This window comes from Tamandua tetradactyla, chromosome 7 (assembly GCF_023851605.1).
Source record: "Tamandua tetradactyla isolate mTamTet1 chromosome 7, mTamTet1.pri, whole genome shotgun sequence".
NCBI classification, from domain to species: Eukaryota; Metazoa; Chordata; class Mammalia; order Pilosa; family Myrmecophagidae; genus Tamandua; species Tamandua tetradactyla.
Genome location: NC_135333.1, coordinates 163801789 through 163826972, shown reverse-complemented (window position 1 = coordinate 163826972; position 25184 = coordinate 163801789). Strand labels below are relative to the sequence as shown.

General features: G+C 47.8%; 1 protein-coding gene across 2 annotated transcripts in view; it reads right to left on the bottom strand.

Moving 5' to 3' along the window:
* Window positions 1-212: 212 nt before the first annotated feature.
* PLXNC1 (plexin C1) overlaps window positions 213-25184 on the bottom strand; it is a 138650-nt gene continuing 113678 nt past the window's right edge. The window contains exons 22-31 of one of the 2 annotated variants that reach the window (XM_077111612.1): window positions 23693-23870; window positions 21282-21385; window positions 12314-12368; window positions 9983-10014; window positions 9779-9886; window positions 8408-8571; window positions 6385-6532; window positions 4075-4215; window positions 3912-3986; window positions 213-2721 (exon numbers count right to left, since the gene is read on the bottom strand). In XM_077111612.1, coding sequence (XP_076967727.1) covers window positions 2617-2721; window positions 3912-3986; window positions 4075-4215; window positions 6385-6532; window positions 8408-8571; window positions 9779-9886; window positions 9983-10014; window positions 12314-12368; window positions 21282-21385; window positions 23693-23870 — 1110 coding nt within the window. In that variant the 3' untranslated portion in view covers window positions 213-2616. Of the gene's footprint in view, window positions 2722-3911; window positions 3987-4074; window positions 4216-6384; window positions 6533-8407; window positions 8572-9778; window positions 9887-9982; window positions 10015-12313; window positions 12369-21281; window positions 21386-23692; window positions 23871-25184 lie in introns of those variants that run through there. The other variant, XR_013155866.1, reaches the window with a different exon arrangement.

Here is a 25184-nt window from a genome sequence, read left to right as displayed (position 1 = left end):
AGTGGAGGCAAGGATTGTAGTTGAGCAGCCTTTGGCATCATTTAGTAAGAAACTTGATTTGGATTTACTTTCTCCATAATATAGTTGCTTATTTACGTAGATTATACAGTGACACCTGGTTCCTGAAAATTAATTAATTTCCATGGAGCCCATTAGGGAAAAAAAAGTTATTATAACTAGAAAATTGAAAAAAAAAAGACACATAAACAGTCCATGGTTACATCAAAATGTTTATTTTTGGATATAGACATTTAAAACATTCATCTCCAAGAACATTTTCAATCAAGTATACAATAAGAAATAGACTTTAAATCCTAATACGGAAAAGGTAACAGAATTAATTTTGAATGCTGCTGTAGACACTAGTGTTAGAAAAAAAGTTTATAAATGAATTGTTTTGCACCAAAAAAATATGCAAAGAAACTTGAAAATAGAAATTGTCATCTGTTTCTCAGGTTGCTGTTTAATGTGGACCCAGTGACTGATTGTCCTCAGCACACATCTGATTTGGCCATTTACTGTGTTTGGCTAATGTGATCCAAAATGTGATCTAGATAGTGCTTTTCACTGGAGGATTGACAAACACGCTACATACATTAGTGAATCTTCACACCACCTCAGTGAGGTAGGTTAGAAATATTATACAGAATTCGAGGCACAAAGAGGTCAGTGACTTGCCCAAAGTTCCCAATAGCAGAGTCCCTGGAAGAGCAGGTAAGTCTTCACACAGGACTCGTGCCAGAGAGCTGGACAGGGACACCCTCATCTGTAGCATTTAGTAAATACTTAGATAAAGCTGTAGCTGATCCTTTGCATTTTCTTAGCATTTCTGTACCCTAAAAAGGGGAAGTCTTTTGGGCAACTCTCCTACCCTCGGCTCTCAACTCTCCTTCTCTGTTCTCTTATGAACTCCTTCACATCTCTCAAGACTGTAGCAGCCTTACATGGTGACCAGACCTCTCACCTTTGTACTTGTAAGTAACCTATTTGGTAGTATTTCGAGGTGTGTCCACTGGACGGACAGTGGTCAGGAGCGACAGGATTGGGACAGTGCCTGTCAGGGCGGTAACTGCTGATTTTCTCTGATCAGTTGGTTGAGGTATCACCTCTCTCACTTTTTAACAGATACTGAGGAGCAAAAAGAAGAATTGCATTTATCTATGACAAATTCACGTTTAAATCTTGATGTTACATACAGTGTTGGTAAATGATTTTAAGAAAATGTGTGATCAATGTTTTGCTTACTATTTGAAAAAATTCTTTCCTAGATGGGAATTTGGAGCACCAAGGGTAAAAGGTGCCACAAGAAAAGCTTGAGAGAGTTGCTGTTTACTTCTTGCCTAATAGAAGGAAAACACAGTGGTATTAAAATTGGTCATGAGCAGCAAAAATTCAGGAATAAAAAATCAGCAATAAAAAGACTACAGTATAACTGCAAAGGGAATTCTTTAAAAAGAAAGGCATGAATAAAATGGTTATTTTAAATTCTTTCTCCTGTGATGAATACTTTCAAAAAGTACATAGTAAGACTAAGATACCAAGTTGTATACTAATATTTTTCAGGCCTTGGGCCTTAATATAGATATTTATATATAATACTCCAGTGTGAACAGCAATTTAATGAAATGTAAAATGTATCTTTTTTTAATATCACACACTAGTATTTATAACCACAGGGTTCACTTGAAATCTAAAGCAAGGAGATGCTAGTGTAAAAAGATAGGATTGGGAGAATGATTTGCTCTCTCAGACAGATTTCTGATCAGAGATTTTCCAACAGAAATAAGCTAGAAATGACTTTTTTTGCAATACCCAGTATGTGTACTATCAAATACATTTCATGTGAAAAAATAAAATGAAAGAAAAGGAACATAAATTAGGACAAAGTCTTTGGGTAAAATACTATTGCCTTGATGGGAAGCCTACTTCTCTCCTTGCTTTAGAGCTCCTTGGTGAAATGAAGGTGAGTCTGATGGAGTGCAGTTGGTGACCACTGAAAAACACGAGCCCTTTCAACAATGTTGCAACACTGTTAGTTTTTGGTTTTAAAACACACACATACACACACACTCACAAATGCTAAGTGTACAGACTACCAAATTCTGCGGTCAGCTTTTCCAAGAACTACTGGGGAAAGTTTCAATGCTGCAAATCCTCGAGGTTGCCCTAACACCCCCACCTTGTTTCCAAATGAGTCATTTCACATTTTGTATTGAGCATTGGCAGTGTCCCTTTCTGCACAGGTGCAGCATAGTCACAAGTGCTACATAGCTGTAGTTTTCAAACAAAACCACTTATATCATTGTGCTTTAAGTGGAGACTGTAGTTACAATACTGACACTTGCTTACTGGCCCCGTATTCTCTGTAAACAAGGAGGCTGTTTGCAACAACCACTTCAACTCTATTTACAGAAGGGTTCCCACAGAATACACACAGGCACAATGTTGGTCTGCTTTCTAAAAGCTGTGACGTGCCTTGGTCTCATACAAAGACAGTGCTCAGAGTGGAACCTATGTGCAAACTTAAAACATGAACGACACAGAGTAGCTCAAGCAGCCATTTTGCTCCCAAGTCGTCTGAAGAGTTTTGCCAGATTAAGCCAGGCCCCAGAGTGCTTACATCCACTTGCATTTCTTCTTTTCATCAAATAAGACTTTTACATGCAAGAGTTGTTTCTGAGCTTCTTCCAGCCCTCGTTCTCTTTCTAGTTTATTTAGAATCTGTTGACAATTAGAACAGTTATTTTAGATACTGTGGTTTTAGCATTACAATTCTGGGGATTTTTTTTGTTTTTTTTTTGTTTTGTTTTGTTTTCCTGATGCTGTGAGTGGTAAAATCTGTATGAAACAGATGCCAACATTTTCTTCGGTCATTTACATACTCACTTTGCAAGTTGTTTTGCTAAGTCATTATCACAGGATCAACAACACTTTGGCTTAAAATAGAAGCTCACAAGAAATACCAGCTATTTACTTACAAATATGGGGCCAGACTTCCATGGCCCCATTTTATGCATTAAGTCACAGCCATTCCAAGCACAGCAAGCATTCCTGGGCAGCCAACATGCAGGCAAGTATTTCTCCTTAAATGCAGCAGGCAGGGGCTTCCTAGTCAGAGCTGAATACTTCCCTCCCCCTCTCCTCTGCCCTCCCGTCCTGTGCAGAGTCATCCCTCCTCTCCCTTCCCCTCCCCAGTGCTTCCCTTCTCACCCCTGACCCCTGGAAAGAGGGATGCTTATCATGTTTAAGGAACTCATTGCCTCTACCCTACCTTAGCGCTTCACTTGATCTTCAAGTAGCAAATGGAATTGGTGAGCTATTCTCACCATTGACATGGATAGCCTGTCCCAGCATAACTGAGTGGGGGGAATCAGGGAAGGGGGAATTAACATATATTTGGAAACAGCGCATCTGACGAATGTGTCTGTGTGAATTCCCAAAGAAAAAAATCCAGATTAAGGAGAATTAATCATAAAGGAGAATGGTTTATTGAAATAGTTTCTTAAGTTAGAAGTATGTCATAATTCCATATAACGATTGAATACAGAATCTAGGTGATTTAACATAAGCTTAGCTCTTATTTTAGCAGAATACAATCAAGCATAAGCTGGCCCCATTTATTAAGACCACTACTTACTCATACTCAGCAAAGTTAATTCGAGTCAGTGTGGCTGTAGATCACATGAACTCAAATGTAAATTCAGTCGGGTCCAAAAGTGGACCTCAGGAGGGACAGCCAGGGGCAGGGTCTGGCTTGGTGCCAGGATCCCACATTGCACATAGGTTTCCTGGCTTCCCCTTCTGGCCATTTGGGATGCCAGAGCTGTCCTGAGGCCCATAGAATGCTAGGACCAAATCCTTTGAATGAGTCATAGGTTAAAAAAAAAAATAGTTATAGTTTAAAATCTTACCTCATCAAAATATTTTACGATGTATTTGTAGATTTCTGTCAAGGCCACTTCTTCATTAAATTCATTTTCATGTTTCTTAAAGAAAGAAATGCTTGTTGAGAGATTCTGAAATGACCTTTTATTTTTTTTAAAGAAAACAAGCATTTCTGATTTCTAATGATACCTTAGATTCCTGAGTTAAGAATTCTTCCATTTCTGAAGATGACAATGGAGGCAAATCCCTGATTGCTTTGTAATAAGATTTTACTTCTTCTTTGTAGGTTGGGATATCCTTGGCATAGAGAAGTTTATTAGTTGGTGCTTCCTGAAAGAAAGAAAAAATAAAGCAACCACCAATTACTGAGTTAAAACCTAGGGAGATTTGTAACAGTACAATCTCCTATATCAGCTCTTGGTAACAAGGCTCCCTGCAGTAGGCCTTAATAAACGTTGCCTGAATGACTGACTGCCATCTCTCTGGTTCTGGTGACTCACTGTTATTTTCAGGCAGATTAAATGCTAATATATTCTGTCTTCCTCTCATAAAAGAAGGAAAATGATTATTTTTGCATGATTTTGAGTTACTGTAACAATGGAACTTATTTCAATCATAGTTCGTTACTAATGGTTGTAAAAAAGCCTGAATTAAAACATTTGCTCTCATCCTCACCCACCAGCGAATTTTGGCATTTATAAAAGACTTGATTGTAGGTCTGATGGAGCCCTTTATATAACCATGAAACTGGTAAGTAATTGGCAGTGGCAGATTTGTCCCTTTTATTTTATCAGATTGTAAAGATCTTCCATTTCCTTAAGGAAGCCTACGGTCATTAGATCAGCAACTCTGATGGCTGATTTTGCATAGGGCCCCTGGAATTTGAAGGTTTTTGTGTAATTTTAACAATAATAATATTAAGAATAAGCAGAGCTTTCCTTTTTAAAGATTATTTTTGACGAAATTTTTAAAAATTCTACTCAAAGATGGGTGAGATAATGACATGACTATTGTCCCACCACATTTTAAAGAGATAATGAAGCTAAGCCCATGACTTGATGAATCAGTCATTCTGAAGGATGCCTAGACTAGATAATATTGAGTTGTTTTTTTTTTCACTTGTCAGGTTTAAACAGAACCCCCAAATCATGCAGTCTTTCATTCAACCAACAGACTTTTTTTAGCCAGGCCCTAGGGTAGGCATTGGATATACAAAAAGTTATACACTGGCATCTGCCCTTAAGAAGCTTCCCCTCTACTTGGGAAGACAACCTTACTGATACAAGGATGTAGAGTAAAGAAAAGGGCTCTCAAGGGTGCACATCAGGGATCATAATTCTGCTACTTTGTATGATCTTTGGCAAGCCTTATAACCTTTAAGAACATCAATTTCCTTATCTATAAAATGAGGATGAGTTGGGCTATACCAAGAACATGATAATCAATATACAGCTATTTTCACTATGAATAAACACCCCAGTGGAGAAGGGATGAGGCCTAAAGTAAGGCAGAGGAATGAGAAGGAACAGAGATATTTCAGCGATGGAAGTGAGAGTTCATCGATTGATTGGGGATAGAGGAGGGGGTAGGGAAGAAGCAAAGGATAATGCCGAGGATTATACTTTGCGAGGCTAGGCACTTCTAGGGAAGACAAAAGTAAAGGCAGGCTTGTTTTGCAGGAATAGCGGTGATAAAGAGTTTAAATTTAGACTAGAAGTCTGAGGGGTCTACGAAGCATCAACTCTTGCTCCCTGCAGGGACTCCTAAGATCCTCCTACCAAAGAACCACAGGCCAGCATTAAAAGGTACCCATTAGGTACAGATAGTGCCCAGTTTAGTGTATTTTGGAGTGCTCAAGTAAGACCAAAACACCTCTGTGTGTGCTGTATTTTTAAATCTTGTTTTGCTTTCTTGGGGCTTTGGTCAACAAGGAAAACCATAAGAAAGCAACAGACATGCTTCGCTTATAAACTGACGAGCTGGTAGAGTTCAAAATTTCAGGCAAGAGTTTTTTCCCCATACGCAATTTGTTTATATTCAAACACAGACTTGAAGATATATCAGATGGATTCATTTCGGCAAATTTCAAGAGCTTCATACTTGGGGTTAATGCTTTACAAGGGTCCAGTAGCATGTTTTTTTAGTTTGCACTTAAAATAAAAAACCTAAATAAAAAATGGAACTAGAGTGGGCCACGGTGGCTCAGTGGCAGAGGTCTCGCCTGCCATGCCGGAGACCCGGGTTTGATTCCCAGTGTCTGCCCGTGCAAAAAAAAAAAGAAATAAATGAGACAGATTTAAGGGAAAGGCAAATTTACAGTGACCACAACTGACCATTTTTAGCAAGTGTCATTTAGACCAATTGTTTTGTTTTTTTTTTTGCGTGGGCAGGCCCCGGTCTCCGGCATGGCAGGTGAGACCTCTGCCACTGAGCCACCGTGGCCTGCCTGTCCGTTATTTTTGATAGAGCTGAAAAACATTTACATAAAGCTGCCCCCACCTTCCCTAGCTGCTGCTCCGTGAGCGAAAACGCGTCCATGAACGCCTGGGCAATCACCGACAGGCAGCCATCGATGTGCGGCGTCTTCTTGATGTCAAAGACGAACTGCGGGTTCTTGAGGATGTTCACCCAGAAGCGGAGGGGAAGGCTGTACAGAAAGAGAAGAGGTCGCTTTCCAATAGGGCCATTCATCTGAGGCCGGTGCCTGTTTGTCAGTTTGTAAACAGGTTTTTTGTCCATTTACCACAGTTTGTAAACAGTTATCTTTGTCCTCGTGAGTGAAGCACATGAGTCTCCTTTGCCAAACGTGCCACGCGACAGAGGGCGCATCACTGGGACGACCAGGGAGGGTTAAACGGACAGCCCGGGGAGGGGAGGGCCTGAGCAGGCCAGGTTTCAAAGTGGCTACTGACAAGACAAGAATTTTCTCCAGGTTGTTCCTGATAAATTAGACGATGGCTGACCAGTGAGCTCAGCTCCTGATCAGATCGCCGGGACCTGCCCTCTTCTCAGCCCCTCCACTCGCTGCAGCCTGGACTAGGCACCACCAGCTCCCACAGTTCATTCTCAACGTGGCTGTCAGTGATCCTTTCAGCACAGAATCAGGCCATGTACCTTCTCTGCTCAACATCCTCTAGGACTCCCCAGCTCCCTCTGGGTCAGAGGCCGGCATGGCCTGACCCTGTCCCCCTCCTACGACCCTCTGCCGCATTCCTCCCAGCTCAGCTGGCTTCCTCTCTGCGGGCTGGAAAAGCTCTCGCCTCGGGACATCTGTTCGTCATCTTCCTGAAACTCTCTTGCCCCAGACAGTCTCGGTTTTACGCCCTAATCTCTTTCAAGACCCCCTGAGCCCGACCCTCTCCCAGTCCTTTCCTGCTTTCTTCATGGCACTCACCACCTTAGAATATACTATAATTTACCTATTTCACTGTCTGTAGTTCTTCTTAGAATGTAAGCTCTGTGAGGATGTGGATTTTTTTCTGTTTTGTTTTTCACTACATCTCCAGCATCCATATGGCACTTGTCATATAATAGGGACTCAAATAAATATGTGCGTCCGAATCTGGTATCATAAGATACCTTCCACTATCTCCTTCTCAACTCTAGCCACACTTCTGACCCCACCAGGTGGCTGCCCAATAGCTCTGCTGTTCCCTGGCTCTACCCCAGCTCAGATGCCACCATCATCAGGCTTGGGGTGGGAGTTTAAGGACCTGGGGAAAAGAGGCTACAACAAAGGAAGGGAGTGGGCCAGAGCAGAGAGTCTGGATACACCTGGGTTAAAGGGGAGCTGCTCAGACCGACAGCTCTGGAATTTCAGTTCTTAATAACTATTTAAAATGCTTTGGGGTGAACCCCAGTGCTTGGGAGGGCTGGGGGCTGCATGGAGATGTTCTCCAACATCATAACTCTGAGTCTTATTTAGCTTCTGCACAAAGCATTCCAAATGAGCTATGCTTCTTTAATGTGGAAGCCCTTGGAATAAATCTGCATGCCTTGTTTCTGCTTAGGGTAGAATGTTAAAAACCAAAATAAACCTTTGGCTAATTCTCATGGCATCTGACTGCTACATTTAATAAGACAGAAGAGGTTTCTATAATGAATCAGAGCAGAGACAAGACAGCCTGGAAACTGCAAAGTGACTGATTCCTTTAGGGGCAAATGATAGCATTCTCTAATGGAAAATTTGTATGATAATACCACAACATGTTAATTTATCATCCTTTGCCGTTCAAGTTAAACTTATGTTAACATTCTAGACAAAGTCTTTTTCATGCACTACAGATAATAGATTTTATTTATTTTAATTTAAGAATGGGATTCTCAGCATAGGGATAGTTTCATTTACTGTTTAAAAATAGTGACAAAGCAAAAAAAAAACCTTTATTTTTACATGATAGCCTACCAAGCCAAAGATTCTGATATAGGGGGAGAAATGAATCCTATAACTATCTTTGCCCTCAATTTAGTTATATTCTGTCCTAGATTCTTGAAAGCAATCAAGAATCACCTACATTCCCACCTGTTTGTTTTCCAAATATGTACGACATCAGGATCTGTGATTTTTTTGTTTTCAGCCTGGGCATCCAAAAAGTCAAAAAAATATTTTATAGCAAATGGGGCTCGGCTGTTGGGTAAACTCCAAATGCTTCTAAAAAGTTTTTCAAGCACAGAATGAATTGCCACCTGAAAGACAGAAAACATCAAGCTTTTGAGATTAAAATAAACATGGTAGTGGTTTCGAAAGTATGACAGAAAACTAAATCCAAGTGACGAGACTATGATGTGCAAAACAGAGAAAAACAGGTGGACGAGAAGATACATAAAACTGTCAAATGAGGCCAACACTCACAGCGTGGGACAGGCGCACTGAAAGCCTGTACCCAGGTTTGGATTTGGTTCATAAGCTTCTTGCTGATAAGGACATTGTTTAGTCAACAGGGAGGGTATCTTTAAAATCTCCAGCAGCTGATATGTGAGTTGCAGGGCTGTATACACAAACCAAGAAGCCACGAATGGTTGGCTCTTATTAGTTATGTTCAGCCTGGAAAAACTCAAGCGATGTTGTGCTGTTCCCAGAATTTTTCCTGTTGCATCTATTTCCATCAGAGGCTTTTATTGTGTATTTTCCAAAGCATTTGAGCATTTTACAAAAACCAAACAGGCAGAGCTCCGTGGGACAGCTGAGAAAATCAAAAGGCTCTGGTTCTCCTCTGCCCACTAAATAACTCTGCTGAGCTCGGAGCAGATTCTCTGCTGTAATCTGGAGAAGCATGTCCATTGGGTACTACGGCCAGGTGTAGATAACAGCATCTATATTGCTAGTCGTTTCATAAATAAAGGACCACCACCAACTTCGGTTAATCCTACCCAAAGCCAGATAAAATAAAATTGGCTCCCGACTTGGTATTCCACTGGCTTTCACACCCTGTGCTTTTATATGTGAGCAGAATTCTTAATTTAAAAATGAAAAACAAAATCAGTAAGATTTACTAGGCTTATAGTCACTGACCCTCTTCATTTTATTTGTAATTCAAAGAGGGAGCTTTATTGTTCATCTATAATAACAAGTAAACAAAAAGGAAGAATTATGCTGTCAACCTAAAAAGTAACAACGTGAGATGGTGGGGAAAGGGACTGGTTTGCCCACCAGTCTGATTAAAGACGCTACCCTAGAAATCTATAAAGTGCCATTATCTTTATGGTTTAGTAAAACAAGAAGAAGATAGGGGTAGGGAGTGTTTACAATTTAAGCTTTCCTTTTGCTTTGCCAGAAGGCACAGGGGGGTTGTAACATTTTCACACTTCAGTGGAAATTAAGTGAAACACAGCACAATCCCCTCCCTACCCCCACCCCGAGGTAACCCTAAAAACTCCCAGACAGTAAGTGTACCTTGGTGGAGAGCAGCTTTGTCAGATACATTTCTTTTACTTTGAACTTGTGCTTCCCTCGATGTCTCTTTCCTTGCACATCTTGGAATGCTTCCGAATCTGGTAAAATCTGAAGGGAAGGCAGAGCAGACGCGTTACCCAAGGAGACGGCTCCTGCCGCAGAAGGCATGCAATTCCGCGGGAGCGCGAGAAAGCCTTGACTCACCAAATGGCAGTGGGCGTCCGAGTATTCCACATCTGACGGCCAGAGAAGGAGGGAAAGAAAACAGCTCATTAACAAAACAGCCACAGGCTAATTGGCCATCTCATAAAATGCCCCACGGGTGCTACAAACTAAAAAGGTTACTTGAGACCTTTATAGATCCTTCATTTTTCCTTTCCTGCTGCATCCAAAGATCTAAGAATCATGCGAAGATGGCCCAGGGAGTGGGGCAGGAAGCAGGTACCTTGTCCTTGGGACAGAGGCTGGGGTAGGAGAGGATCAAGCCTCCTTCATTTAACAAATATTCCTGGAACACCTACTATGTGCCAGAGGCCACCAGGCATAGAACCGTGAAGGACGCCCTATTTCCCACACTACTGGAATTTAGTCTAACCACAGCAAGATACCAAACCACAGAATTAATTATGGAATTAATTATTTAATTACAATTGTGATAAAGACTGAGGGAGAATTATGTGCTAAGAGAGTATCTAAAAGGAACTGCCCTGGCCCAGGAGGTTTCTCTGAGGAAGGCATGTTTGAGGCAAACGGAGGCAGGAAGCAACCAAAGGTGCTGGGGAGGGAAGATGCACCCAGGACGGGGAGGCGGAGTTCACAGAGCAGGTGGGGAGTGGCACGGAGCAAGGAAACCCTTGGGTGAGATGGGTCTGCAAAAGAGTAATGAGATGGTAATTGGAGGGATAAAAAAGGATTAAGACACCTGGTTTTTTGTTCTGAAAAGGAAGGAGACAGCACACCTTGCAATGCTAATGGAAAGGATGCAGCAGAGGGAGGGAAAGAAAGTTCCAGAGAGAGGAGAGACTGCGGATGGTGGAAGAAGGCTAGAGAGGTGGCCGGATGGTGGGACCTCAGCACAGGTGCAGAAGTGGCCTTGGAGGGGAGGAAGGCTGGCTCGCCCATGCTCGGGGGCAGAGAGGAGGGAATGGGGCAGCCGCGGTAGGTGAAGATGCCTGAGCTGCATGTTAGGGGGGTTCTGAGTTCCATTTTCTCAGTCTGAGAAGAGGGTGAGCCCACTGCGGAGAGTCGGAGAGTCGGGAGAGCTGCGTGGGTCAGAGCTCCGAGCAAAGAAGGGAGACTGGGAAGAACGGAGAGTGAGGCGCCCAGAGAAACAGGGGGAGGAGGATGTGCTGAGGGTCTTAGTGATGAATTTACAGTGACCCAAATTTATCACACGCCTTTCCCCTGGGGCTGCCTGGGGGTAGGCTAAGGAAAGGGCAAAAGTGGGGTTCCTCCAGGATTGGGGTTTTGGCAGAGGGGGTGATGAAAAGACAAGAGAGGCAGGGGGGCTGGACTGTTAGCAGGATAGTGATCAAAACGATGGCTCTTGGCTGCACCAGGAGGGAGAGAAGACAGGGAGCCATCGCGCGGCGTGGAAGCGAAGGTGTGGGTTGGCTGGAGGTTCCGTTTAGAGAGGCAGCCCAGGATTCTGCCATTCAGTCCCCAGATAACCACTTCTACCACAAGCTGAAACTTTGAAGCCTAAAACACACAGCTCTTTCCAATTTTTTGAACACAAGGACACACCACGGCCTTTATCCCAGAATGACAGCCACCGGTGGAAGACAGCTGCCTCTTCACATGCCTGGTAGAAGAGGACGCCCCAAAGGGGGTTCTACCACCGGCCAGGTGACCTCGTCTGTTGAAGTCGGAAGCCCTGTCTTCCCTGACCCAGTGCCAGGAGCCACTGTCCCTCCACCACGCCACACCCAGTGGGCAGAAGCCTGGAGAGGGCCAAGGGCTGCCTGAACGGGGTTTAATTTTCCTACAGACCAAACTGCAGTGGGACCTAGGGTCTTCTCAAGGCGCCGTCACAGTTTCCTGCCCTGAAGCTCTCAGGAAGGCAAAAGATCAGTTAAGAGACCTGGGCAACCACGCGGCTTTCTAAGTGCATTATCTTGTTTATTCAGTGGCTGGCAGGGCTGTGTGGCTATCTGCAAGACTTTGGTGGCAGGATCCCCTCTGCTGGCTGCCGTCCTACCGGGGGGGGGGGGGGGGGGGGGCTGGGAGAGAAGCTACAAGGGCTGAAAGTCCGCCCTGAGCGTGGGGCTGTGCAGAGGCAGCAGCTTCCTGGGCACCGGCCGGCCCGGCCAACCGCTGGTCACATTTTCCTTCCTTTCTTCTTGCAGGGCTCCCAGTCTTGGGACTAGAAACAGATCGAAATGGCTTTTCTCAGCTTTCAGAGAATTACATAGCAACAGCGTCATCTCACCTTGATGATAGTTCACCCGAGAAAGGCAAAACCCGAGAAAGGCAAAAAGCCGTACTTGATAGAGCTGGGTGAGCACAAAAGGTTAACAGCACGACCTCGGTTACCTGAAGTAAAATTTGCTATCTTCTTAAAGACCTTTATAGTGGATCCATTTGATATCTGAAAGCAAAGATAAAAAATATATGAGTTTTCAAAATTTAATGTCTTTCTCAACGGCACTCAGGAATTAGGCGGCTGGACGGGTCTTGCATTCTCTCACTTATGAGATCAAATCTGTATCTGGAATGACTTGGGTTCCGAGCCCTGCGCTGGGGGCCGGGCTAGGGGGGGCGAGCAGACCACCCTGTCTGCCTCATCCGGGCCCGGAGCCCAGCGGGGGGCGGCCAGGCAGGGGGGCCGGGCGGGCGGGGGGAGGGTCCCTCCACTATACTTTAGGAAATGAAGAAACGCCGAAGCCTGTCTTCAGGTATCGCGGCACAGAGCGCTGGCGGCTGCCCGGCGACAGGACGAGTTCACATCTCCGCTCAGCAGAAAGAAGCGCGTGTGCTGGTGGTAAACTTCTCGTACCTGCCCGGTGCCGAAAATAACCCCGATGCCCCGTGACGTTGGAACGAAGAAAGAATTGGGGGCGCATTCATCCAGAAGAACGTCACAAAGCTATGAAAATGAACAAACGACTGCTCCAAACCACGTGAATGAATCGCATAACCATAACGCTGAGGACAAGAGGCCCGGCGCAAAAGAACGCGCGCCCCGTAGTTCCACGTGCAGGAAGCTAAAGGGGGAAGCCCTCAAAGCTGGGCTGCCGGGCTCTGGGGGCGGAGTCATCAGCAGCCACGCCCCCTCCCCTCCCCTCCCCCTTCCCCTTAGGAAACCACCGACTGCTTCCTCTCCGTATAAAGTGGCATGTTCTGGATATTTCATATAAACGGGATCACACGCAATGCTGTCTTTTATGACGAGACAGCACGGACTGTGAAGCCCAGCTGGGGGCTCCCACGCTGTTGGCAAAGGGTTACTTCCCACCCTGACTGGGAATCACAGGAAATGCTGCTCCCTTTGTGATAATTCATCCCCCCTGTGCATTTAAGATGCACTCTCTTTTTTCTTGTATGCATGCTATTTTTTAGCACACTTATAACTATAAAATTTGCATATACGTTTTTATTAAGCTTTTTTATTCAAGTATAACATACAGGAAAGTGCTTCAAGCACACGTATGTTAAGTGTCCCACTCAATAAATGTTCACCTAAGATGGATACACCTGTGCAATCAACCAACGAGGTCAAGATATAAAATATTTCGAGGTCCCTAGGAGTCCCCCCAAATCCCCACCCAGCCCAGGACCCCCAACCCCATCTGACTCCCATCACCATCGATCAGTTTTGCCTGTTCTTGAAATTTCTGTGGCTGGAATCACCCAGTATGTGCTCTTTTGTGTGAAGCTTTCCAGGCTCAATATAAGGTCTGTGCAGTGACCAGCTGCAAGTCTTCTTAAAAACTTCCTGTATGAGTCCACAACAGGAACATATTACAAAGGATTGTCGTTCTGATGCAGGCTACAAGACGGATGGACCTCTTAAGCACCACACTAAGTGAAAGAAGCCAGTCAGAAAAGATGACAGAGTGTGTGACCCCATTTACATGAAATACCCAGAGCAGGCTGGTTTATACACAGAGGAAGCAGATTCGTGGTTCCCTAAGTGGGGGGTGGGGAGGGGGAACGGGAGTGACTGCTAACGAATGCAAGGATTCTTTCTGGAGTGATGATGATGCTAACTCCATAAATATTCTGGAAACCATGTGTATACTTTAAACAGGTAAACTTTATGCAATGTAAAATCTATCTCCATAGAGCTGTTACCCGCCATGGATTTTAAATGCATACAGTTGACACCTGCTCTCAGCTACCCCCTGCTGCAGAGCCTATGCACAAGGTCTTTGGAGGGGGTGTCAAACGGGCTCACGTGGGAGGAAAGTGTGCCGAGGGACCAGCCCACAGAAATACAAGACAGAGGGGCAGTGATGAGAAGGCAGGTCAGGGGCCCCGAGATCTAGGCTGCATTCTGGGAGTGTGGCTGGAGGATAAACCCTGTCATTCCTGAACATACTCCTCAGGTAAGTGACTTTCCCTCCACTCGAAAGCACGCAGGCCATTCTGGGTTCTAATACTACTAATTTGGACCAGGCCTTTCCTGGCTTGGAAAAAACTCCCTTCTGGCCTGCTACATGTGGATTATCAGAACGCAGAAGCCTGCCTAGCAAGCACCAAGGAATTACAGCCTAATCTCCTCCAGAAGAAGCAGCACAGAGCAAAGGGCGGCCCTGGGGAAGCCCCGTCACCCAGCTGTGTGCAGCCAGAGGCCCCGACTGCTGGTGTCCAGGACATCTTGGGGAGCCCTGGGGGTTGGGGGCCCAGGCAGGGATGAGCTGGGGCCACAGAGTCTCTGCAAACTGTCTCAACTGGGGAATTCTTAACTCCCAAGGAGCAGCTCTTTGACGCTGCCCTTATTAGCAAACATCCTCTCCTTTTCCCTTGGGCCACTCATTGTTTTCTGGCTAATTTTTCAGTTCTCCTCCACACTCAATGCAATTAAAGTAGGCACCCCCTTAGCAATACTCAGACCCCAGGCTTATGAAAATGCTTGAACATAGTGACAAATTTCTTCCCCATTAAAAGCTGGCTATAGTCTGTTTCGAAGCCAGTAAATATCTTTTTATAAAAAGGAAGCTGGTGACTCATTCTGGGTAATTGTCAAAGAATGAATCCCCAATGGCTCCTGTTGAGTGTTGAGCCAATACTCCGCTACTGTCAGACGCTTTGTTGTGCCAAAAGCAAGCACCCTCACTCTATAATCACAAACCCCACGATGGGCCTCCGATAGGGAGCGCTGCCAAAAGTTCAAATGTCTTTTCAAGAGTTGGCAATGGCTCCACTGGCGCTGTGCTCACGCATTAAGATAGCGTGGCTGCAGCTTGTACCAAGGAAATTTTACTCCGAAATTATCTCCAGAGAGCAAGTGCAAAAGCATTTTATTAGTGCGTGTGTGCGTGCGTGTGTGTGAGAGAGTGTGTATGGGGTGAGCATATTTCTAACTTTCGCAGCTGCTTCTAGGGCTGGAACGTTTCCCCTGCCATGTGACACTTCAGCATCATTATAAAGACAGAAAAATCTCTTTACAGACGTTTGGGGAGGGGGAAGGTTTCCGCTTTCTAATTTGTGCAAGTCAGCTGTTGCAGCACGGAGGACAGAAATGCCTTTTTGAAAAGTGCCACAGGATCCAAAGTGTTAAACATACGAGGCTTCTCATGCCCTGGCGGTGCTCCAAATGCCTTCCTGAGAGTGACTCATGAACCCCCCTGTGCGTCTGGGGGGCTGGGAGTGGCCTCTGGGCCCCCACTTAAGGGATAAAAACCAAATTGAATCAAAGAAAGCTGAACTCCGCCAATGGCCCTGCGGGGAAATGTGTCTCCGCCCAGGCAGGAACCTGCAGGCCCAGCGGCTTCAAATGGAGTCCCGTGTCCTCTCTCGGTGCTCTGGTTCTCCGCTGGGCCACCCTGCCACCCGGGGACAGCCGGCCCATGGGGAGGGGCCGAGATGACCATTACCCAAATTAGGAGTTGTGACCACCCGGGGTGGGGAGAGGGGACCCACATGGACAACTTAAACTCTCTCCTGAAATAAACAGAAGCTGCATACCTTCCAAACTATTTGCAAGTGCAGATGAGGTTTCTTTACGGCTATATACCCACTTTATGTCAGAAGTGGCGATAATGTCATCAGAAAAGATGTTTTCAGAAATGTAAGATTAGAGCCTATGAAACTGTCATTTCGATAGGTCAAAAAGGGTCAGATATTGGCAACTGGATGTGGTTTACCTAAGAGAAAAATTGGAATTTCAGCCTAAGAATTTTAGCAAGAACTATTCTGTCTGAAACATGGGGATACTTTTTACTTATTTTTTAAAAAATCTGAAAACACAGTACGTAATACAGCACCACCACGTGCAAATGCTCGCTCATCCCTGGAGCCACCTTTTCTACTAAAATGGCAGTAAATGAAAAAAGAATTCTGTTCAAGCAGGGTTGGCGCAGCAGCCTCTGCCACTGCAGCTCCCCGCTGTCCCCCGAGCGCTTGGCACCAAGGCCACAAGGTGGGCAAGTTTCCCATCGTCTGAGCGCCCCAGAGTGGCATCAGTGACAGTCTCTGCATCATCGGGCTACTGAAAGGGACAGAAGGAGTGAAGACTTGTAAAAAGCCCTCCGAGCAGTGTCCCCGACACAAGAAGCTCTGTCTGGGGCTTGCTAAGTAAATTTAAATGAGCATCTAAAGACATTTGCTCCGTGAGAGACCTTTACTGTACTGTCATAGATGACGCGTCCCACTGGAAGGACCACCGGCCTTACCCGGCAGATCCTCTGGGCCACTCGCATGAGTTTTAAATGCCATTTGAATGGCAAATCTGGTGTTGGCAGTGACCCCTCCTGCCTGCCACGCTGCAGGGGCTGCTCTCCAAGAGCTCAGTGGTTGGGTGTCTTTTCCCGCCTCTCCCAATTGCCCCACACAGGAAGAGAGGTGCGATCGGCCCAGAAAACATCCTGCCTGACATCGGGGGCTGACATGGGGGTGCTGCCCTACGGCAGGATGTGGGCGCCAGGACACGGTCCAGCAAAAGGTCACACCTTCTGCAGGTGAGAGGGAGAAAGCCTGGACCCCAGGGAAATCCCCTGGCCACCATCATACCCTCCCATGCCCGCCAGCCACAGGCTCCGGGCACGGACACGCACCCTCCTCTCCCTCAGCCCCAGCGGTTCCCCTTCGCAGTAAACGCACGCAGAGCCCAGCCAGCCAGGGAGGCCGGCGGAGGATTTAATTCTAGGGGACAGACACGCCTCTCCCTTCATGCTTAAAGCCGCGGGCAGGCTGAACCCCTCATCTGCACAGGGCAGACAGGGACGGGCGCAGGCATCCGGCCACCTCCGGGTTTGTGCTAAAGGAAAATGCGGGACTGCTGTGCAGACAAACTGCATTCGGGCAGGTGAGCGTGGCGGTGCTGGCTGTCACCGTTGGCGTGGCGAGCAGCCCTGACTCTGATGGCCCGGCACAGCGGCCAGAGCGGGCGGGCAGTCGTGGGGCCCTGGGCGCTGCACGTGGCCCGCAAGGCGCCGTGTTGGTGCTGTGCCCTCAGGTCCTTTCTGGACACTGCCGCTCAGATACACGGACAGCAGACCATCCGTAGGAGCCCGGCTACCCTTTTTCCTCCCCCTAAAGACAGAAGGAGACAGAAGAAGTAGGGCTTGCGCACCCCGGCAGCAGGGACTTTGTTTAGATGGTGGGAGGAACTGGCCGTCACTAAAGATTAACTTTAAAACCGAACTAATTTGGACTAATTGGAGGGAGGTGAGTCTGAATCACTTAAAACTCTGAATTAGATCCTATTTTTAAATGAAATATCGTTTTTGCTTTCAAGCACTTACGGTGACTCAAACTAGGGTGCTTTAGCAAATGAATAAGAGTGATAATTAGCATCTTGTCTCTTTGGAGGGAAATGCAAGTGCTTGAGGAAAAAAAATTTTCTTTAATGAAAAGGCAGAAGTAAATGTCAGCCCAGCCCTGACAAATCACCCAAAAATCCGAATCTGTGGGGGTTCGGCCTAATCAAATATAGCTGTGGGTGGCTGCGGAGTTGGTGGATGCTGTTCTCTGAGCATTCGTTTTAAAATGGGGGATCTGGGGTAGCACAGGCCTAGAGAACGGGCACCAGGCCCCGTGACTCCCCCCAGTTTCCTTCAAGCTCGCTGCGTTTATTTGCCTTATAGCTTAGGCTTTTTAAACATAAGGAGAATCCTTTAAGCCCTCGTGTCCTACTCTTGTCATTTATTACCACCATGTGGCAACGCTGGGGTATGAGGCCAATAAATCATTTGGACAGGAAGTGACTACAGGCCGGATTAATTTCATTATCATCCTTAAGCAGATAGGTGTCTAGCACGGCCAGTGTCTCCAGTGAAGACTGATGCTCTATCTCCCCTGACAGGCCTTCGCCTGGCCTTGCCGGCAGCTGTGGTGGCTCTTCGTTTCCCTCCGGAAATGACCTATTCTGCCTGTCCCTACTAATGGGGGTGAGTGGCCACGCCCCTCCCTGTGGGGCCCACCCCATGCCACCCAGATGCTGGGGGCTGCAGAGAAGCCTGAGCAGAGCCCAGGGGACACAAGATACCTGAATGGGTCAGAGGGGACACAGGGAAGACCGGGTCAGAGAAGACATGGAGGAGCCCAAATGGGGCCCAGGAGATGCGGAGAAGCCCAACCGGGCCCAGGGGACACGGAGAAGCCCAAATGGACACAGGGGATGTGGAGAAGCCCAACCGGGCCCAGGAGATGCGGAGAAGCCCAACCGGGCCCAGGGGCGTGGAGAAGCCCGACCGGGGCCCAGGAGAAGTCCACCGGGACGTAGCCCTTCTGGCACAGCTGAGAAAGTCAAGAGTTCGTCAGTCAGGAGCACCGAAGGGGGTCCTCGTGTCGTGTCCTGTTCGGGGTTGGGATATACACCCCCAAGAGACGCACTGAGGTCCTAACCTTCGGAACCTGTGAGTGGGAGCTTATTTGGAAATAATGTCCTTGCAAATGGAATCCGTTAAATCAAGGTCGTTCTGGAGGAGGGTGGCACTGACTCCAATATGACTGGTGTCCTCATAAGAGGGGTGAAGAGACACAGACAGACATCAGGAGAGAAGATGGCCGTGTGGCGACAGAGGCAGAGACTGAATTATGCCACAAGCCAAGGGTCGCCGAGGGGTGCCGGCCACCTCCAGAAGCCAGGAGAGAGGCGTGGGACAGCCTTCCCTTCTGCACCTTGACTGGCTTCCAGGACTGTGAGACAGTACCTTCCCGTTGCTGTAAGGCATCCCGTGTGTGGGACTTTGCTGTGACAGCCCTAAGAAACTAAGATGTGTCCCCTCCGAACTGGCTGAGACAAGCTTGCGATCCCGACTGGGGAGAGGGGGGGAGGCCAGCCCCTCTGGAGCCCTAATTTCAAACCGATGCCGCGGGGGCCCCTCTCCAGCACTGGCACCTGGCAGCCCCCCCCCCCCCCAATCTCCTTCCAACCAGTGAGCATTTCTCCAAGTGCAGCCCACCGATGCCCCGCATCCCCGCGGGATGCTCACAAATCCCAGAAGTCCAGAACAACTGCTCTAGGGAAGACAGTTCTGAGAAGTCTGAGCTTCAGGAGCAGGTTGTGAGCTGGGGCAAAGGCTGCAGGGCAGGGCACACTCGGGGCCCCCCAGCTCGGCTCCCTGAAGCCCATGAGTAAGGTATTCTCCATTCCTGGTTGTTGCCAGAAAGCTCTGCTCAAGGAACAGTCTCAGCTTCTTCCTGAGTGAAGGGAGAGCTGGGCAGGGTCAGAAAAGATCAGAGCACATCCCTGGCACATGTCATCTTGGGGTGTTACGACCATAAAAGACAGGGGGCCCTGACTCTGCAGGGGTCGCAGATGGCCGCCGCCCTCTCGCCTTCTCCACCTCGGGCAGAGCACCCACACCTCTGCCTCTGCCAGGCCACCCCACCCCGACGAGTGCCACAGAGGCCTCGCCCTCATCCCCAGCATCTCCCTGACCCAGCCGCCTTGTGGCACCCCCTCCTGAGGCTCTCGCAAATCCAGCTGGTTGTCTCCACCTCCAGAGCCACCACGTCACTTCTGGGCAGCATCGTACCACCCCTGGAGTTCTTCACCAGCTCCTAATGGGTCTCTCTGTCTCCAAGCTTCACCACTTGAAGTCGCGCTCAGCCACAGTCATTTTCCGAGATACAAATCTCTGCTAAAGACCATCCAAATGCTTCCCACTGTACGTGGGATAAAATTAAAATTCCACAAGGAGCTGACGAGGCACTGTGGGATTTGCACCTCCCCTCCTGGCCTCCTTCCCCAACTTCTCTGGCCCTCCTCCTAGAGAAGCCACGATGGGTACTGCTTAAGCCATGGGCTCTTGGCTCTGCCACTGACTAGCAGTACTAAATCTCCCTGAGCCTTAGTTTATCCATCTATAAAGTGGGGTTAATAACAGCACCTACCTCATTGCACTGCTAGGAGAGGACCTTGCACAGGGGAGGTGCTTCATACATGCCGGCCATTACTAGCTCCAACTGTTGCTCTAGCCAGTTTAGAAGTCTTTCTGGAGAACAAACATGCTTTCCCTGCCCTGCTGGAGGCTTGGCAAGTATTGGCCCCTGCTGGGCAGGCTAAGTTCCCCTCTTTCTTTAGGTCTCAGCTTCCTCCAAGAAGCCTACTCAGATGCCCCAAGCCACAGCTCTCATTACACCACTGCTGTGGCCCCTTTACTTGCCCTCACCCACCTCTCCCAGCCCTCCCTGGGCTGCAGGCTCCGTGAGGACGGGGCCTGGCCGTGGGTTCCTCTCTCTCCTGCATCACAGCACAGAGTGGATAATGACCCAAGCTCTGCACAGTGGTGCGGGGTGAGCCCCAGTATCCCTGCCTCCCCTGTCCTGTGAGGGTCCCCCCGACTCTCAGAGCACCTCCGAGAAGCCACCTGGCCTCCCACAGGGAGGGGACAGGACTGGGGCTTAAAGGACAGACCGCCAGATATTGCAAACAAAATAAAAGTCAGAAATTCTTTCAGGGGAAAAAAGGGCCCAAAGAAAAGTTTACAGGGGACAGCGCAGAGGGGTCCCCGGGCCCCTGCTTGGCACCAGCACACCCAGCGTCGAGCGAGAGGCCAACCCTTCTGTGGGGCTCTGCTCAGCAGCATCCTTCTGAGGCCAGAGGACTTCCCAGAGATGCTTCTGGCCTGAGCTGCAGGCTGGGGCGTGATCAGGCGACACAAAAACTGCAGCCTTCCAAGAAGGGGTTCCTCCCCCACGAGAGACAGGGAGGAGCAACTAAAGAAAATTTCCACCTGGGAGCCATGCACACTGCACACCGTTCCAGGAAGTGGGAGGGGGGCCTGGATTTTATTTCATTTCATTTGTTAGACATGACGTGGTCCTGGAAGCAACGCAGCCCCGTTAGACGGGGGTGAGGAGGGAAACCGCCACCGAGCCTGGCTCTTACCTCGTAGTGGCCAACGGTGTTCAGCTTGGTTATTCCATCTTCGAGAATCACGGAGGAGCTGTCAATGTCCAAGAGTTCTTTCTGGCGCGTGCCCACCTGGAGCTCTGAAAAGAAAATCATTTGTTCCCTTTAAAAATAGGATGGGTGATTGCAAGTGCTCCCGGGTCACTGTCACAGGTACCGTTCGTGAAGAAATAACACTCAAGGAGAGTGGTAAATATCTGTTTGAAGGTGGGGCACTGCGTCAGTCAGACGGTGGCCTGAGTTTGGCTCTGCATTTTTTGGGAGGCGTAGTGGTAGTTTTGGACCCTAACTTTTAGGACCACTTTCCCCTTTAGCTTTTGTTCCAGGGCTGATCCTAGAAGTGAAGCTGTGGAGGCCAAAATAAAGTGCCTCCGAGGGACTAAGCACCTCCCCAAACTGAGAAGGTCAGTCTGTGCAGTCATGCACCTGTGTGCACATATTCGCGGAAGGCACAAAATGAACCATCCCCTGTAGGTCTGTGTGAGGGTGATGAGCTGTTGCGGGATACATGGCACCACGGGGCTCAATCTCTCTTGCAGAGGTTGCCTATGTATGTCCTGGGGTTGAAAAGTGGGCCAGAAAGATTTTTTTTTCCTTTTTTGCAGCCCTGCATTTATACTGTTTTTATCTATCATCTATCTATCTATCTATCTATCTATCTATCTATCCATCCATCCATCTATTTTAATGTCAATTCAGGGCCAATACTGAAAGATGAGGAGATGTGCACAGTTTTGGACTTCTGATGTCCTCTAAGAGCTCTGTAACACCGAGCCAGCAGGCCACCTGGGACGGGCCAGCTGGAGCTCAGGGTGCCGCACCCTAAATTCACATGTCCTTTCCCCCCTTTGTGTTGGGCCCCACATTTCCTAGTGTCCCAGGTGGGCCGGCACCCCTTACTGATGGTACTTCTGCCCCTTCGGGCATCCCCGTTTGGGAGCGTCTGCCACGAAAGGCATAAGCGTCGCTACTGCTGATTCTGGATGTTAAAGCAATGAACTCACAGCAGATTTCTGAGATTTGCCTTAGTTTTCTGAGACCCGCCTTGTAGGCGGCTAGGATGATGAGCACATGTGCAGAAGCCTGGCACGGCTGGCACGCTCTGCTCCCACTGACCATCCAGCCCCAACTTCATGCCATCTCTCCGCTCTGTGCCTGCCTTCCTGCGCTAGGAGGCAAGGCACACCTGATTGGCACAAACCCAGACCACAGCCTGTAGACAACTGCTACTGACTTGTCACTGGCAGGACCGAGGCTGGTGAGCTTTCTCCCCGCGGCTGGCAGGCTGGGTGTGCTCAGTTCCTTTGCAGCCAGAGCCTCACTTTCTACCTGTATGTTCCGTACCAGAAAGTCAATGGTCTGGGCTAGGGCATGGCTCCCTGGCCGGGGCTGCCCCTTTAGCCCTAGAGGAACCAAATCGGCTAAGACGGGCTTCCAGCTGCCCAGCAGCCCCTCCGGCGGGAGGAACAGAAGGCTGGCAGGAGAGCTGTGCCTTAGAGCCCACCTTTCTTTGGAGCTAGGTCATATGAGTCACCACACATTTTTTTTATGCTTTCACTCAAACTTCTCAGTCCCTGGCCCCAGGCGTCGCTCGATGGTCTTTCAGCAGGAGCTCTGACCTGCAGGGTCAGATGGGGTGGCTTTCAATGCCTGCTTAGCCAGGGCCTACAATGAAACATCCGGGGGACGCGACCCTTGTCATGCTCTCACTGCCGCGGTTTCACTCGCACCTCCCGTCCCATTCTCTGCTGTGAATCCTGTGGCAGTGCGCTGTGCGCGCGGCATGCAGCTCAGCTTAAAATGTCGATGGCCATCTGAGCGAAGAGGGCCCCGTGAGTCTGCTTATGCATGCGCCCTCCTCTGCAGCCGACCGAGAGGGCCCAAAAAATGAATTCATAGCAGACGCTGCTCAGAGCTGGGGGGAGGATGGAGAATATACTTAATGCTGGATGCGGTTAGCAGAGGGGAAGATGACCTTTCTAGGTTGCTGGAGTTAAAACCCAGGCTCTGTGACACTCACTAATGACACCCTCGGCATCACAACAAACAAATCAAATGCCGGGGGAACGAAGCGCATGCACAGGGCGCTGGGCTCACACCTTTTCGTGCTCCCTGAAGCAGGGCGAGCCCACTCGGCCCCAGGGGCGGCGGTCTCATAAAACTGATTTACAAACAATATTTTGAAAAATGATATTTTTGAAGGATTCCTGGGAAGAATTGTGATGCTAAAGCAATACATACAGTGTCCTCTGCCCCCAAACACTCTCTGGGGAACAGCCCTGGCTAAAGTGTCCCCCATCAGAAGCTGCTGTGGACAAAGAGGGAGGGAAGGCAGGAGGGACACTCGCCAGGGGACTGGGATGGGAAGAGGTCCTGCGTTGCCTTACCCAGACCAATTTCATTGAGCTGAAGTCCATAAGGAGAGCCGTTTTTGCTTAAAAACGCTTGGAAAATCTTTTCTTTGGCTTGGCCGATGGTATCGCAATCGAGCACATTGACTGATAGGTTCCGACAGACATCTGCGCTCTCATTTTCCGGGATTTTCTCAAAGACAACATTTAATGCCTGCAAGAGTCCAAACAGGGATGCCAAGCCTGTTAGATCACTGCCATTCCAGGGACATTCCTAAGTGACCAAAGCCTTGGCGATCCCCGCTAATACCCCTGACAGTACAGCAGCAAACATCGTATTGTACTGTACCCCTTTAATCTTTTTTCCATGATCTGTTCTTTTCTGGGATAATGGAAAGGAAAACAAAAAATTAAAACTCTCATTATCGAAGAAGCATTGAACAAATATGTCTGAGAGTAAAATATATATACACATAAATATCTAAAAATGGCAATTTCTAATTTCATCTTTAAAAAAAACATTGGGAAGTTTCCAAAGTAGGTAAAGAGGGCACATTGGTGATTATCCTTTTTATGACCGGCCAGCAGAGTCCCACAAGTGAAGTTCCAGGTGACAGGAAAGGGTACCAGGCCCTCCTATTGATCCCACCGATGAGGTCGTGTCTTAACACGCAGCATTAATTACGGGAACACTCTCCCCACTGCACTTCCAACATCTCCAGTCAGGCAGCTTCCTGAGCGCTCATTAAAACACTGAACTCTCCATCCCGTACTATTATTCTTGCATTAATTACTTTACATTTCAGTGTTGTTACTTAACATTTTGTCAGTTAACGTTCTCCCAGTGCAGCAAAACCTTAGACTCAGACTAATGGGGGAGGTGAGGCCTTCGTGAATGTGTTAAAAAATAGTAACACATAACCAGGGAATATTTCAAAACAAGTTTTAAAGCTATTTCAGGTTTACTCATAGAACAAACAGACCTAAAACCACAAAGGTCTACCTAGTACAGCTCCTAGGGGAACTGATTCAGGGACTCACTGAGAATATTTGAGCAAAGAGGATAATAGCATAAACAACATACAATTTTAGATTCTAAGATGCCTTGAGCCCCTGGAGTCAGAGGCACTTGCCTAGGAGTTGAAATGCACAAATATTTAACAGTTTTGAGCCTGGCTTTAATGAGGGAATGTAGGATGATCAAGTAACGGGAATATGAAGAAATGAAACACATCCCTTGGAAGCTGTGGCTCCTTGGAGCAACGAAAATGGGACTTGTCTCCAAGGGCCGGAACGGAAATTAAATGCGCTGGTGCCCGTCAGGGGTGTAGCACAAGGCCCAGCCGCTGGGAAGTGCTCCACGACAGTGACAATAATGATGGCGATGATGATGACAATGACGACGATGATGATGATGAAGAGGACAATGATGATGAAGAGGACGAGGATGATGATGATGACGATGATGATGAAAACGACAATGATGACGATGATCATGGTAATGATGGTGATGACGATGATGACGATG